This window comes from Equus quagga, chromosome 2, assembly GCF_021613505.1.
Source record: "Equus quagga isolate Etosha38 chromosome 2, UCLA_HA_Equagga_1.0, whole genome shotgun sequence".
Classification (NCBI taxonomy): Eukaryota; Metazoa; Chordata; class Mammalia; order Perissodactyla; family Equidae; genus Equus; species Equus quagga.
The window spans coordinates 79,450,335-79,467,252 of NC_060268.1; the positions used below are offsets into that span (position 1 = coordinate 79,450,335).

The following is a 16,918-nucleotide window of genomic DNA, read 5'->3' on the forward strand; positions in this document are numbered from 1 at the left end:
CTGACCCACCTCTCCAGCACCCACGGGGCAGAGCACACTGTAGGCAGCTCTCAGTGAACACTAAACCCAAGTGCGAGGGCAAGGGGAAAGTCACTCAACTTGACAGATACTGTTGTGAGTGAGAATGACTCCTTTGAGTCCTTACAGATGACACTGGCTGAAACTGTGATCAGGACCTGGGTCTCGGTTGTGACATTCAAACACGTGTAGAAGACAGCCTTCCCTAATCTTGGGCGCAAATGGTTTTAAATCTACAGAGAATGTTTCTTCAATTAAAAGAAGGTAAATAGGATCATGACCAGTGACATCAGCCTGTGCAAAATGACTTGAATATCTGTGTTAGATAGAGAAGGACAAAACTGATACTTTTATAACCTTTCAAAACGTGAAAAGGAAAATGAAGCTTAGTATAATTCCTATGAATGAAAACGAGGCCAGCTATTAAATATCTTATTTGACCCTTAGGATTTTTCTAGCCAGTACTTGCCTTGTGTCTTTAAAAATCCAGCTACTGTCAAACAGTTTATGACATTCATGATTCCCTGCTCAGTGCTGGAAAGACAACAGCAGCTAAAGAGTGTTTTAAAGCAATGAGAACTTACCTACTCATCTTCAGTTTTAGCAGATTTGGAAAGTTACCATCCATGCAGAGTTTACAGTTTAGTGTGCCTTGTCTTTTATTTAAAGAACTCTCTCACACACACAAAGATACTTCAATCCTGAAAGCTTTGAATAATAAAGATGTGTTGCTTTGAATACTAAAATTGTCTATGGAGCTGACAATCTATTTATAGATGTTCAAGAATTAAGGATTAAACTGTGGATTAACCACATACTACTTACTCTTCTGGTCTTTCATTAAACCAGGCCACAGGTGATGGTCATCTATAGCAATTCTACTTATAAATATGTAGATGAGTGTGATGGATAATGAGTATAAGATCACAGATCGTGATTATCAGGCATTGTCCTGAGCACTTCATGTCCCTTCACTCATTCGGAATCCCCAACAACAGTGTGAAGGTGGGAACTATTTTTATCTCCATTTTATAGATGAAGAAACTGAGGCACAAAAGAATTAAGAAACAGCCTGGGGCTAGGACGTGGTGGGGCTGAGCTGCCACCGCAGGCAGGCTGCCTATTTCCAGAGTCCACTGTGCCCCTCTGGGATGAGCACATCACAGAACTCAGGCCGTACTGCACAAGTAGAGTGACCCGCATGTTCCCCAGGAGAGCCCTTTCCTCCCTTCCCACTGTGTCCCCAGCTGGCTGGGCACACTGGCCCCAAGGATGGGAAAGCACCTTGGCCCCGGCTACCTGGAGGCTCCTCCAGCTGTGGCCAGCTGCCAGCACCCAAGAGGCTGGCCCTGGTGTCTCATGCAGCAGGTTAGCTAGGCAAGCAGGCAGGGCCACGTGGCCACCACATCCTGATGGAGTACCTATGTGGCCGGGACCCACATTGGCCCGACTCCAGGGCCTTGCTGTGCAGCAGGACACAGCCTGGCTTCACATCTCTTTAGGAAGCTAAAGCTCCTCTTGCCTTTGGGCTCTCTCTGTGCTGTGCACGTTCCCCCGACTCTCCCACCCAGCACCTCCCTCCTGGGCATCTCACTCCTGGGTACTGTAGGAGGCCCTTGCTTCTGGGTTCTTCTGTCATGTCACTCTTATACTGGGCATGGCTAGGTGTCCTAAGAAAATTTGTGGGGTGCTCTGCAGTCCTGCCCTGCGGGTGACCATCCCTGGGCCCATGCCCTTTGTTCTGCTTCCTGATGCCCTTCACACACGGGAGCTTTCGTAAGCTGCCTGTCCTCCTGCAGCCTTTCCCTTCCTAGCTTATTTTTTGATGCAAACCTGTTTTCCCCAAATTTTAAATGCTGCTTTATTCTAAAATTAGTATTTGAATTTGAATAATACAGCCGATTCTCATTATGCACAGAAGTTATGTTCTATGAAGTCACCAAAAACCCTGAATTTGTGAATTCCGAACCATCACTTCTAGGAGAAATCCAGGCTTAGGTTCCCGAGATTCTCTGGTCCCAACACTTTCATCGCCCGATCAATACAGAAGCTTGTTTCATGTGTGTTTCTGTTTAAAGACGCCTCATTCGATCCCCATTGCTGATGCATCCACGCTGAACTGGCTGTCGGCAGTGCTGTCCCTCCTGCCTGCATGGAGCTCGCCTGCTGCACCATGTTCTCTGCAGGGCACGCTGCAGCCTCCCCACACTCAGGAGCACCAGACAGGACCTCAGCACTGCATTTGGGGAACATCTTCAATAGCAAAACCACCAGCAAAAAGCACACAAACGTGGAAAATGTGGCACTGAATAGACCACAAAAAGGACATTTGTTTACAGTATGAACTCAGACAAGAAGGCAGAGCGTCACCTGTTTGACCTCCACTAGGAACGTGTGTATCGGGCAACTAAGATATTTTGCTGCTCTTCGTGTATCTGCAAGTGACCACAAACACACCACAAGTATTGATTTTTGAGCTACAAAAGTATTTTAGTGAGTAGATGAATTGCAAATTTGGGGTCATGAATAATGAGGATTGACTGTATATTTTATTGTCTTTATTACTCCTGATCAGATTGAATCTTAGAATTGGAAGGAATGCTTAAAGCCAGCCCGTTTAGCCCCCTCAGCTCACAGAGAAGAAAAATATAAGCTATAAACTTAAATGTTATATTAAAGCACCTTATAGCCTAATTAATCATGGACAGCATTGTCTAAATGAATGTACTAGATTAGCCTCTTTTTTATTTTTAGTTAAAATTTATTTCCAGCCTAAATGATGTGCTATGGTTTCATAATCAAAAATAATTTCATCTAAGGAAAATTCTAAATATGAACTAACATGAGTAGGAAAGTACCCAGAATCCATCTTCCTCCAACCCTAATGGCCATCCCGTCAAGAACGTTCCTCCTAAAACATAGATCTAAGAGGTGACTCAGAAGCTCCTTGCTCTGCCCACACAGATCGCTCGGTGTCCTCCAAAAGACCAAGTTGCTTTCCTACAGTTTAATTTAACAAGTCTGTCCCAACTAACCCCTCTCATTACCCTTTAGAAGGTCGGTGAGAGGTCTCCTCGCTGACCTTCTGGTTGACCTTCCGTTGTAATGGTCCTTGGCTCTGCAGCAGCCTCTTCTCCCCCTGGCAGATGCCAGATGCAGCAGAGGGAAGGACACTGCTGCCTCCCCGTTGCCCGCCTGATCTCAGAAGTGTCTGCTGAGGAACCTGCCCCAGCCCCACGGCTTGGTAGGGTGGCACTGCCCTGGAAATGCTCTGTGCCAGGGCGCAGATCAGCCCTTGGAGCTGAGCTGGAGAGAGGTCTTCACGGTGGGAGTGAAAGTCCTGCCCTGTCATAGCTCCCAGCAAGGGCTAAGAGACGGCGGCGCAGTGGAGGGTTTCCTCCTGTGGCCTCCTACCCTCCGTGTTCCCAGCCGCTTAGTTTGCTGGAGGATTTTAATCTTTGGCTCTGAATGTTGCTAAGATTCTAAGCAGTGTAATTTGGCGAGTGCCTTGAACAAGCAAGCCGGGAGCTTGTTTCTACATCTTTACAAGATATTAGATGGTGTGATGCGCTGGAGAAAATGAGAAGGAGGCCGAGGTGGTAGTGGTCTGGAGGCACTGGGCGGTGAGGAGGGCTGCTGTTGGTAATGCTCCATCCCCTCAGGAAAAGGGAGTTGCTCAGGGAACGTTAGGATGAAAGAACATCTGGAGTATCAGTAATTAAGTCTGAAATGTGGCTCAACAGGAAGTGACAAGCCTCTGTCCTCAGAGACCTTTTCAAAGTGGGGAGTTCTCCACAGCTTTATATCGCTGGTCTGAAAGTGGGTCTTGTGGGAGCTTTTAAGTCCTTGGGTTCCTGTAGGGTCCTAGGAAGATGGGCTTTGTGTCCACAGACAACAATTTCAGAGTTTAATAGCAGAGGAACATTTTCAATTATCTTGGGAGCGTGAAGATCGTTGTATATCTATTTTCATATAAAGTACAACTTAGCTGTGTTCGTGTGACAGAGATAATTCCTGCACATTGTTTAATCTAAAGGAATAAATTGCTTTGCCATCATTGATTTGCATTTTCCATGTTATTTTGGAAATAGCTGTAGGGCTGGGAATGACTTCCATTTTTCTTCAATGACAGTTTCCCTTTCTGCCTTGGAGTTGATCCTAACAAAGTGGTGGCTTCTGATATTTGCCTTCCCCACTTCTACTTGGAGTTTCTACCTGAAATACAGAAAAATTTCAGGCCCACTATCGTGAAACATTTTGAAGCCGCCCACACCCCCTTCTCTTGAGGAAATTAAAAAGCCCCCTGATCTGGGGTGTTAGGTTATTTGTTTCAACAGGAACAGCAGAAATAAAATGTGGGGAGGGCTGACTTCACGCAAGGAGGATGGCGACGCCTGTCCTGGAGCGGCTGTCCTGGGCCCCCTCTTCCCCTAGAACTTGCAGGAATGAGGAGGCCTCGTGGCCTGTGACTGTGAGCACGCACAGTTAGAGATTTCAGGTAAAAACTTGTCACCCTCTGCCTTGTTCCTGGGAGGCAGGGCTCCTGGCCCCCAGGGGAGGGTAATGTCTTAGCTTTGAAAACCTAACCAAGCTAGGCCCCTAACCTTGAAACAGCACCTGAAGGAGCTGTGTGCGCCTGTGCGCCGGCCCCCGCCGGCCCCCTGCAGGCAGCAGCAAAGGGGCCCCTGTGCGTTAGACCCGGCCAGGCTTTCTCCCCTCGGGAGCCTAGCAGCTGAACTCCCTAGTAGGAGTGGAAACATGGAATGCAAGAGGCTTTAATGATCTCCTTGAGTATTCGACACTCCTTGAGATGCGTTTCTCTCTACGTGTTGACACTGTGGGCTGGGCACAGGGAGGCGGCAGCTGAGAGTGGGGTTCGGTTGCAATCTCGTTGACCCTGTTCCTTTTCTCTGAAATCCTGCACCTTATCATTAGGATTAAGGTCTCCTCACTGGGATTCCAGGTCTAATTCTAGGGCCGAATGATTGCGCCACCTCTCAATTGCAAATGGTTAGAGGGCGGGGAAAGTTTTGTAAACTTTGTCATGGCTTTTGTTCCTGCTTCACCTTCCTCTTGCTGTTCCGCCCAGGAGAAGTGCTAGGAGTTGGAAAGTGTAGGGTTATCTCTGGGAGCCACACTTAGTGAGGCTTCACACAAAGGAGTCCCCTCCCTCAACACACCCACGTGCTGCCTTCTTAGTACAGGGATGTGGGGGAATAATTTACCTGGAGATATCTGTGGGCCCAGCAGGGCTGGAACTCTCCGGAACTCTCCAGAACTTTCTGTTCTGCCCTGCATCTGCCACAGTGGGGGCCTGCTGACTGGCAAACACGGACAGTAAAACTCAGGAGAAGGCAGTGAGAGAAGTTAGCATCTCTACGTCAATTTATAATGTATGCAAATCATGTTTTCAAATATTTAGAGTCTCTGAGGGAATTACATCACTGTTTATAACTGTTTTGATTGTTTTTTATGACTCAGGCCCACTAGAGCCAAGCGATGTAATTCCTGAGAGACGCCGAGCCTACGCGGAAAGTCGGGGCATAATGGGAAAAGTGCTCCCCATAATAAACCGAGCACTGGCCAAGCAGTGGGGAACTATTAATGAGCTGCTGGGTAGCGGGTGGATCTCTCTTCAGCCTCCAGATCGTAAGGGGGAGCCACCGTGGTGCAGGTGGGATGGCCCAGCCCGGCTAGGGAACAGCATCTGGGGGCAGGTTTTCCACCTGCTTCATCTGGGGAGTACGTTTAAAAATTCTGGTGGTGGGGCCAGCTTGGTAGCATAGCAGTTAAGTTCATGTGCTTTGCTTCATCGTACCAAGGTTCACAGGTTTGGATCCCCAGCACAGACCTATACACCACTCGTCAAGCCATGCTGTGGTGGCATCCCACATACAAAAAACGGAGGAAGATTGCCACAGATGTTAGCTCAGCAACAATCTCCCTCAAGCAAAAAAAGAGGAAGATTGGCAACACATGTTAGCTCAGGGCCAGTCTTCCTCACCACAAAAAAAAACATTGGTAGAACTGACTCATGAATGATTGGGGCTTGGTGCTTGTCTTCAAATTCCATCCAATGTGGTAAAACTTTCCCGACTATGTAAAGAGAACAGTCATTCATTCCCATCACAGGTGGGAGAGAGAGGGGCCCCCAGTCTTCTTGCAGGACAGTCGGGAGCGGACTAGCTCCTGTCCATCTTCCGTGACTCTGGTCTAGTCACTACGGCCTTGACCGATGTGTTCAGCACAAGAGATCAACTCTGGCCCCGGGTCCGTTGTCCGTCTCCTCTATTTCAGTGTCTTGAACAGGATTGTGGGTCCACACCAGCATCCCTGCAGGGCACTGTGGCACAGACCTGGAAGCAGGGGACTCTGGAGCCTCAAACCCCAGCCCTGACTCTCATTAGCTGTGTGACCTTGGGCGTGGTCCTTGACGACCTCCTGGATTAAGTGGGTCAATCCTTGTAAATTCTCAGACCAGTGCCCAGTGCCCGGCACGCAGTCAGCTCAGGAAATTTTTGTTGTTGTTATTCAGCATTATGACTTACATCCTCAAGGCCAGTCTTTGAAATAAAGTGGTGGGATTTTAAAGCCTTGCAGAACCCAGACGGGTGAGGAAATGAGTTGGCCAAAGGCTACTTAGAGAGAAGCCGCCTCCTGGGTGCCGAGGGAGCCAGTCCCTGGGTGTGTTAGCTGAGTCTGCACAAGAAGCCATTCTTTAAATTTCTCTAAGCAAATCCCAGAGTGCTAAACGTCTTCTGGGTGGGAGGTGTAACTGCAACAGGAGCATCTGAGAGTGGGGGCCACAGCTGTCCCGCAGAGTCCCCAGCACAGGGTCTCTGCCACACCAGGCAAGGCCTGACTCCATCATCCTTGTGTGCGACTTAGTGCTTCAGGTGCTAAGTACTGAGCTCCTCCCTCCTCTCCCAGGAGCATCCCTGTGGTGCAGACCCTGCGGACCACCGCCCTGACCACCGCCTGCGCGGACCACTCGGACCAGCGCGTGGGCTACCTGGAGCACGTGGTGGCTCGTATCTCCATCTCCCACCCGCGCCGAGGAGACCTCCAGATCCACCTGATTTCTCCCTCAGGAACCAAGTCTCAGCTTTTGGCAAAGAGGTAAGGCCAGGCTGGCTGGGTGGGGCCGGGCTCACCACCAGGACCCGTCTGTCCCGAGGTCACAGCGTCCCTGCCAAGCACCCTGGCACGTTGCGGGTCTCCCAGCAGCGTCCTCTTGGAGACAGTCACATGTAGACCCTACAAACCTGAGAAGCAGCCTCCTGAAATGTCACCTTCAAAACCGCCCTGGAAACTGGTTTCCACACAGCAGGCACAGAGAGTCTGTGGTGGTTCTGTTGTTTAGTGGAGAGATGTGTGGAATTCTGGCTACGACTTAATTACTCTAAGAATGCATTGAAAATATTTTCATCACATTCGTTCGACATTTTGAGTGAGAGCACATGTCAGAGGAGCACTGTTTGTCTCTCAAAGCTTCTCCTGCCCAGGCGCGCAGTGGTGGGTCATGCCGTAGAGCCTGTGGGGTGGCGGGAGGCTCTGCTCTGTGGGGCAGACGGCCTTGGTGGGGCGCTCGGAGGCTGCTCTCCGCAGTGTTCCCACCCACGTGCTTGCAGGAGTCCCCGTTTGGCCAAAGCACTCAGCAACAGGCTCTGAACTGGGGAGCTTGGTGCACAGTTTGCGAAAGGCTATGGAGTAGTCATTCAACAAACTTAGAAACGAGGAGAAGTGCTTTGATGCATCTATGTGACTTGCAGGTGGTTAGAATGATGGGAATGATGGGTTAGAATGATGATTTACAGGAGCTTGGACGAGGGCTCTGTTTTGGCTCCTTCTGGCTAAGAGGCAGAGGGAGAAAAAAGGTTTCATGGACAGAGAAGCATTTCTACCTTCTCTTGAAAAACAGAACTGGCCGTCATGCCCCAAACCCCTCGGGAAGCACCCTGAGACTGCCCTTTCCGCTGGGCTGTGGCCCCCACTCCCTGCTTGCTCACAGTAGACCCTCTTGACTCACTTGGGGTTAGCTGCCTGGGGCTGCAGCCCTTATTTGGGCTGTAGGCTTCAGAAATGGGGGTGGAGTGAAAGCCTCGAGACAGGACCAGGCAGGACTTGTCCTTAACCCCTCCACCCCACCCCTGCTGCGTATAAGACAGAGATTGCAGCCGTGAAAGGCGAGCATGGGCTTTGTCTGAAGGAGTGGTGAGTTGTGCTGTGTCCTTTCCACCTCTGCCCAGCCTCCCCGAGCTACGCGGGCTCTCTGCAGATGGCGCACCTGGCTGTGGGCCCAGCACTGGGTTTGTCCTCGATGTACTGGAACCAACTCTGAGACAGGTCCTGGCTTCCTGGGTTCTGTGGGTTTAGCTACCAAGCTGGGCCCCTATCAGGTTCCACTCTCGCAGCACAATAGTGACATAGGGCCTCTCTCCTTCCTGCATGTAGGCCCGGGCCACACTCTGCCTCTGCATGCAGGAGACCAGCATGGGCATGAGTATTTTGATCATTTTGAGGGTGCCAGCTGGCAGGCTGCAGCTTTATGCTATTTTGCAACCAGAATTGTTGTTTTATTATCATTATCATTTTCATTATTATTATTATTGGAACTTTTAGAGATTTCATGTAAAAGTCCAAATTTCTAATGTTTCTTGAAACATTGGAAGCTCTCCAATACTGGGCCTATATTCACTGTGCAAACATCAGACCGGAGCTGGGCAGAGGGGCAGGACTGCTTCAGTGCGCCCCATGGCCCTGTCCTTGCACCAGCACCAAGGCCAGGCATGGGTTCCGCTCTCTGGGCTCCGGTGAAGTCACCTCACTGGAGCCCCTGTTTGCTCCAGGATGGACACCTGGAGGCACCCGAGTCGGTGCCCCCTGAATCTGAGGCAGCAGCCTGGTGCAGACACCAAATGGTGGCCCGTATTCGAGTGAGAGCCACAGTGAGGCTTAAGGGTTGGCACGGGCAGGTGGCAGGGCCGCAGCAACCTGCAAGGACTGACGTGGGCTTTGGAGCCTGGAGACCTGCGCTTCCACCTCAGCTCCTGCACTTCCCAGCTGGGCTCCCACGAGCTGGCCACTTCTCCTCACTGCCGGAAAGGTCATTTTACTCCTCTGTCACAACTGGGAATGTTACAAGAACTGAATATGATAAGATGGATGACAGTGCTTGGCGCTGTCCCCAGCAGGCGCTGGCTGCCCTTCCTGTCCTGCTTACATCCATCGACCTGACCTGCAAGAACCTTCTAGGACCCCAGCATCGCCTCCCGACCCTCGCCCTCCCCACACTCTGTTTTGTCCCTTCTAACTTCTGTCCTCTGCTCAGCCCAGCGTTTGATCCCCTGGGATGGTAGAGAGCGGGTCCTGTGGGTTTGTGTGGTTCATTCCGACCCATTTGCTAGGTAGAGCTGTACCTGTGCCACCAAGCACTTTTAACCCGCCCTGAAGCCACTTGGTGGTCATCTGAGTTTTGCGGAATTTGTTTTTTTTCCAAGGCACAGATTGTGTGACTGTATCCCAAGGGTTTGTGTTTTGGATCTATTATCTTCTACTGTATTTCACATCCTGCTTAATTCGGCAACTTTTTCAGGTTGCCAAGTTTTTCTCACTAAGAGTAATTGACTTTCTTGAGAACTTCAGCCCTTAACAGACAGTTCGCCTTTGTTCTGACCGTAGTGTGCTGGATTCAGTCTGGCATCGTGAGTGAAAATCAGCCTCGACCTTTGCACTTTCTTAGAAGAAAGTACAGGGTGTTCTCCTCCCCAACCTGCTGTTCTCCATGCAGAGAGCGGTCCCTTGATAAACATTTTTATACACTTGATGTTCAGAGAAACCCCAAATCGGGAATCAAATCTTACATCACACAATACATATATATCTGAATTTCTGATAAATAATAAGGAGCTTCTACGTTAAAAAGTTGTTCCAGAATAGAGATAGAAAGTTAGACTGGGAAGGAAGAGTGAGAGAGAAGAAGCTGAAACTGTTTCCTCCAAGGAGAGAAGACTGAGGGGGCACTGGGTGCTGGAAGAGAGAGGGTGCCCGTGAGTTGGTTCCTGTTCTGCTTGAACCAAGCATGAGCTGACAGCCCAGTTGGGACAGACCTTCCAGTCTGGAAGGACCAAGGGAGGCTCACCAGAACCTGCAGGGGAGGCTGGCTGTGGGGGGAGCTCCTCCTGCCCCTCCCCACCATGTGCCCAGGGCGGGCCTCCTGCCAACACTGGAAAACAACCAGGCCCGTTACGTCATGTCCCCCAAATGCAACTGTTGAAACCTGTTAAGCCCTGGAGACAACACTTTTCCCACAAGTTTGAGTAATTGCACATTCTTCCTTATTTGTGTCTTCTGGAGAACAGCAGTCAAAAGCTGGCTCCAAGACAAATGAGAACATTTCATTCATTCTACAAACTCGCATTTTAGCAGGGCTTCTCTGTGACGCCCATGGGGCTTCAGTGGAAGGGTCACGTGGCCCAGCCTCTGTCGATTTTGTACACCCAGGCACTGGGGTCATGGGCTCTATAGGATGGCTCCTGTGGTGGGAAGGGACCAGACACCTTCTGAAGGAACATGGGGCTTGAGGACGTGCATCAGTGACCTCGTAAACACCTGCTGATGATGGAAAGAACAAGGACAGGAGTCAGAATGCCCTTGAGGGAGTCCCAGCTTAGCTGGTTACTGGCAGTTGGACCTGCAGCAAATCACTACGTCTGGGATCTCTTATCTGTGAATTAGGATTGGAGGGAGGAGACCACCGCTGACCGAGTCCCTGTCTTATATTGGGCGCCCCCTGTGAGGCCTGCCTGCCTGCCTCTCAGAATACTTGGAAGAACCAATGAGATAACGGAGGTGAAGCTGCGGTGCAGGGCTGTGTTGTAAAACGAGGTGTGAAAGCAGTCAACATTTCACCTGCAGCTTCTCATCGCTGAGGCCCAGGCCCCTTCTGCCCTTGGGTGCACTTTAGCCAATTACAGTCACCTGAGGAGTTCCCAGGCAGGCTGGTCCCTCACCAACCACCCCTTTCAGGACCTTCAAGTTCTGACCCCATGTCTCCAATCGCAGATTGCTGGATCATTCTAACGAAGGGTTTACAAACTGGGAGTTCATGACGGTGCACTGTTGGGGAGAAAAGGCTGAGGGGGAATGGACCCTGGAGATCCAGGACATACCGTCCCAGGTCCGCAACCCGGAGAAACAAGGTCAGTGGCTCTCGGAGATTTCGTGAGCATTTTCCTGTTTCAACCCTTTTGTTAACTCTAGACTTTTATTTAACTACAGTGTCTGTGGTAATTTTTTTTAATGGAGATAAAATTCACATAATACAAACTTCATCATTTTAATCATTTTAGAGTATATGAGTAAATGGTTTTTAGTACATTCACAGTGTTGTGCAACCATCACCAGTATCTAATGCCAGAACTTTTTCATCATTCGAAAGGGGTATCCTTACCCATTAAGCAGTGGTTCCCCATTCTCCATCCCCCTGGCCCTTAGCAACCTCTAATCTACTTTCTGTCTCTATGGACTGGCGTCTTCCATACGTTTCATGTAAATGGAATCATACAATACGTGACCTCTTGTTTCTGGCTTCTTTCGCATAGCAGAATGTTGTCAAGGTTCATCCATGTTGTAGCATGTGTCAGTACTTCATTCCTTTTATGACTAAATACTATTCCATAGTTTGGCTGTATCACATTTTGTTTATCCGTTCATCAGTTGATGGCCAGCTGAGTTGTTTCTAATAATGGCTATTATGAATAACACTTTGAACATCCGTGTACAAGTTTTTATGTGGACATATGTTTTCGTTTCTCTTAGATATATGCGTATAAGTGGAATTGCTGGGTCATATGGTAATTCTATGTTAAACTTTTTGGGGAACTATCAAACTGTTCTCCACAGCGGCTAGCCCGTTTCACATTCCTACCAGCAGTGTATAAGGATCTTAAGTTCTCCACATCCTCATCAACACTTCTTTTGTTCTTTATTTATTTATTTATAAAAGCCATCCTAATAAGTGTGAAGTGGCATCTCATTGTGGTTTTTTTTTTTAAGATTGGCACCTGAGCTAACCTCTGTTGCCAATCTTCGTTTTTTTCCTCCTTCTTCTTCTCCCCAAAGCCCTCCAGTACATAGTTGTATATTCTAGTTGTGAGTGCCTCCGGTTGTGCTAAGTGGGATGCCACTTCAGCATGGCCTGATGAGCAGAGCCATGTCTGTGCCCAGGATCCGAACCAGTGAAACCCTGGGCCGCCGAAGTGGAGGGCGAGAACTTAACCACGAGGCTACGACACCAGCCCCTCATTGTGGTTTTGATTTGCATCCCTAATAACTAATGATGCTAATAAATAATGAGCATCTTTTCATGTGCTTATTAGTCATTTTTATGTCTTCTTTAGAGAATTGTTGCACATCTTTTGCCCATTTTAAAATTGTGTTGTCTTTTTTTTTTTTCTGAGGAAGATTAGCCCTGAGCTAACATCTGCTGCCAATCCTCCTCTTTTTGCTGAGGAAGACTGGCCCTGAGTTAACATCCATGCCCATCTTCCTCTACTTTATATGTGGGACCCCTGCCAGAGCATGGCTTGACAAGCAGTGTGTAGGTCTGCACCCCACACCCGAACCCTGGGGCCACCGAAGCGGAATGTGCAAACTTAGTCACTGCACCACGGGGCAGGCCCCCAAGGGTTGTTTGTCTTTCATTATTGAGTTGTAAGAGTTCTTTAAATATTCTAGATACTAGATCCTTATCAGATATATGATTTACAAATTTTTTCTCTCATTCTCTGGTGGTTCTTCCACCGTATTGATAGTGCCCTTTGAGGCACAAAAGTTTTAAATTTTGTTGAGATTCAGTTTATTTTTCTGTTGCTTGTGCTTTTAGTGTCATATTTAAGAGACCGTCGACTAATGTACGGTCACAAAGGTTGAAACCCTTGTTTTCTTCTAAGACTTTTATATAGTTTTAGCTCTTATGCTTGGGACTTTGATCCACTTTGAATTAATTTTTGTATATAGTGGAGGTAAGGGTCCAAATTCATTCTTTTGCATATGGCTATCCAATAAGTCCCAGCACTATTTGTTAAAAAGGCTGTTCTTTCTCCCATTGAGTGATTTTGGCACCCTTGTTGAAAATCAATTGGCCATAGATGTGTGAGTTTATTTCTGGACTCTCAACCCCTTCCATTGGTCTGTGTGTCTGTCTCTATGCCAGTATCACACTATTTTGATTGCTATCGCTTTGTAGTAAGTTTTGAAATTGGCAACTTTGAGTCCTCCAAATTTGTTTCTCTTTTTCAAGATTTCTTTGGCTCTTCTGAGTCCCTTGCATTCCAGATGAATCATAGGATCAGCTTATCAATTTCTGCAAAAAAGGTAGCTGGAATTTGATAGGGATTTCTCTGAATCTGTAGGTCAGTTTGAGGAGTATTACCATCTTAACAATATTGACTTTTCCAAGCCATGAACACAGATGTCTTTCCGTTTCTTTAGATCTTCTTTAATTCCTTTCAGCAATGTTTTGTAGTTTTCAGTCTACATGTCTTGTATGTCCTTGGTTAAATTTGTCCCGAAGTATTTTGTTCCTTTTGATGCTATTGTAAATGGAATGGTTTTCTTAATTTTGTTTTGGGATTATTTCTCTGGTAATTTTTGCACCCTTTTATAACTCTCCTTATAGTTAATAATCATTTATTTAATCGATCTTTACTGAATTCCTGCTATGGGCCAGGCACTGATCAGGTGATGGGAGTACACCAGGAAAGAAAGCAAGAGTAATCATGACAACTTACCCTGTAGTCACCCACGAAGGTCTTGGAAGTCTTCTCCTTGCTCTCTGTCGGATTTGTGGTCAGGTCCAGGAACTACGTCCCAGTCCTACTTTTCTATGCAAGACTTTCCCCAAGGTTTGCTTTCGCTGTCCTATTGTTCCTGCAGCCTGCTTCTTGATCACCCTAGAACCTTCTCCTGTCCTGCTGCTGTTCTGATTTTCTGTGAAACAGAGTTTTGGGGATTTTTTTTTCACTAGGGAGAAGAGAAGAGCATTAACTTGCCTTATGCAGAAAGTTGACTGTAAATGATCAGGTCATCTACAAGGTGCCCCCACCCCCCAAAATCACTTTCTTTCTGCCTTTAAAATAATAAGTAACTATTACGGGAAAATGTTACTGTAAAAAAGTCTAAAAATACAGAAACATAAAATTTTAAATCACTTGAAATTCATGTATTTTAAAAGTAGAAGCTCCTAAATTCTTCTTTTAAAAACCCCAAAGTGTACTGGTCACTATTAAAAGTTAAGGGTCGACGTCTCATGCCATCTGTATCCTCAAGCATTACCTGCTCTGCGGGCACAGGACAGAGTTCCAGCACCAGCCAGCAGTGCCACTTGCCTGGGAGGCCTGTGCTATGGAGGCTGGTGGCTACAGCCACGTGGATGGACACATCCGCAGAGCTGTGCATTCACACGGCGCAGCCCATTGGTCTGAAGCCGAGGCCCATGTCTGCAGTGGGGAAGAGCATGCACACCTTCATGACTCTGGCAGATGTTTACGTTTCTATGAACTTTGTGAGTTAAGGTCCCTGCTGGACCTCAGTGTCATCGGCTGTGAAATAGAACTGAGCTAGACGCTGTCTGAGGCCTAACACAAGAAGTGCCTCTCTCTGCAGCAGGGGCCCATGTGGCATGTCCACATTCTGGGAGGGGCCTTGCTGGCCTGAGGTTACCCCTTCTGTCTCTTTAGCCTGCCCAGATCCCAAATCCTTCTCTAGACCCAGGTGGAGATGTCCTCCTCCTGCAGGGGTACAGTGGGTGGGGAGACGGGGGCACCTTGGGATGGTGCCCTAGGCCAGTGCTTTCCCTGGGAGTTTTGTCAACATGCTCGTGCTGATGTGGTGTGTCCCGCGGTGCCTGAGATCTTGCAAGACCAGGTTGTACCAGGCATGTAGGCCATCGCAAGGATTGTCAGAAGCCCCTGGGGGATTTTAGGCAGAGGAAAGAGATGATCTGAAGCTTCGTGTTAATAGGCGCACTGTGACAGCTGGTTGGAATAGACTGAAGTGTGTTTGGAGTGGGGGAGAGCAACAGAGACAGGGAGGCCAGTAAGGAGGTCTTCACAATATGAGATGAAGGTGACTCAAACTAGGTGGTGGCAGTGGACGTATTTGAAGCAATCAGGTTTGGAAAGAAGAGTTGAAAGGATTTGCCAACAAATCAGATGTGGGCTATGAGCAAAGAGAGGGGGCATCAGTGACTCCAGGGCTTTTGTTCTGTGCAGTGGAAGGATGGAGTTGCGATTTCCTAGATCTGGAACATTGCAGAGGAAGCGGGTGCTGGAGGGAAAATGAGGAGCTCAGTTTGGGGTGGGTTAAATTGAAGATGCACGTGACCAATCCAGGTAGAGATGTGTACCTGGAGGCAGGGGCAGGTCTGGGCTGGAAATCTACACTTAAGCATTGTCAGCAAATAGATGGTATTAAAAGCCGTGAGTGTGGACAAGCTCATGCAGGCGGTGAATGGGGATGCCCTGGGGTCCCGCAGACTGTGGGCACTGGAGGAATCTGTTTACACCGTGATGATCCCACAAGTGCAGGTATTGAACTTTGGGGTTGCTTTGGTGCACAGCACAGAACTGGGTGCCAGGCACCTCCCCACAGCCCTTCTTGCCCACTCAGCTCCCTGTCTTCTGCCTGCACAGCCCTTGCCGGCTCTGCCGTTGTCTGTCACGCTGATATTGCTCTCTGGAGCTTGCCTTCAGGCTCCTCCATGTCCCCAGTGCCTCCTGCTGTGTGGTTCATCACAGGTGCACAGTGGGTGTTTGGAGAATGAATGAGTACAGTGGAACCTTTTGTGACCCCATGTGACCAAATGCCCTGCATGCTGCAGAGGACGTAGGCACAGTAGATACAAGGGAGACTTCCTGAGGGTGGCCCAGAGTTAAGTCCTGAAACAGGACCGTGCCCATCCTTGGGCATGGTTAGAATCTGGGTCTTTGGCTAGTTGAGATGGGAACAGAATAAGCCTCTCCTGGTATCTTTTACTCTGACCTTCCATAACTTATTGGGATTTGGGGGACTGGGACACATTCTTCAGTGTTGTCACAGAGAGTCTGCACATTCCTACAGCAGCTTCTGGGGTCAGTTCAGTCACACAAGCTTTACCCTGTAGACAGCCGCCACTCCTGAGGTGGGCTTTGCAGAAACACATGCAGGCAAGTGGCCTGCCACTGTTGACCTACTACGTACAAGCCCTTCTCGCTGTGTGTGCCAAGGACAGATTCCTCTCGCGCAGCCACACACTCAGCACATCCAGGCATCAGCGCTTCCTCCCCGAGCCCAGCTGGAGTCAGCCTTGGTTCCATCAGCTTCTCTCCACAGTCGTCAGAGGGAGGGAGTCAGGGAAGAAAGAAAGGAGGGAGGGAAAGAGTGAGAACCACCTTACAACCAGGCTGCCTTTCAAAGCGGTGCGATCCCCAGCACGATGTTCAGGACTGTCTGGTGGTGTCTGTTGGGAACCGCAGACTGGAAAGGCGACGCCGGATGCCCGAGGTTTCCCACAGACTCCGGGGCTCCGGAGGCCAGGAGAAATGTGGGCCTGGGAGCTGCCCTGTCAGCATTGTCGGTGCCAAGGGTGTGATTGATCCCAACAGGCATGTCATTCTTTCCCTCCCAGTTGGTCTGGTCAGGGTAGTCTGAAAGTACCAGGAATAATGCAGCAAACACAGAGACATGGCTCCCAGGAGGAGCAGCCCCCATCTCAGTTCTCTAGCTAGTCCGAGAACCTGTTCCCAGAGCAAGGTGCTGCATTTCTGTGCTGTTCATTCCAACCTCCCTCAAATCTCTGCAATTTAATTGCTTTAAAAAGAAAACGACCTCAATTCCAATGGTGTGCTATGTGAAAGTA

The 16,918-nt window shown here is 48.8% G+C and overlaps 1 protein-coding gene across 1 annotated transcript in view; it reads left to right on the forward strand.

Annotated features, from left to right (window-relative positions):
* The window catches only part of PCSK6 (proprotein convertase subtilisin/kexin type 6), a 225,301-nt gene that overhangs the window by 159,463 nt on the left and 48,920 nt on the right, over positions 1–16,918 (forward strand). Inside the window, exons 16-17 of the mRNA XM_046652769.1 lie at positions 6,949–7,137; positions 11,083–11,219. Of these exons, the coding sequence (XP_046508725.1) occupies positions 6,949–7,137; positions 11,083–11,219 (326 nt within the window). The remainder of the gene's footprint in view (positions 1–6,948; positions 7,138–11,082; positions 11,220–16,918) is intronic.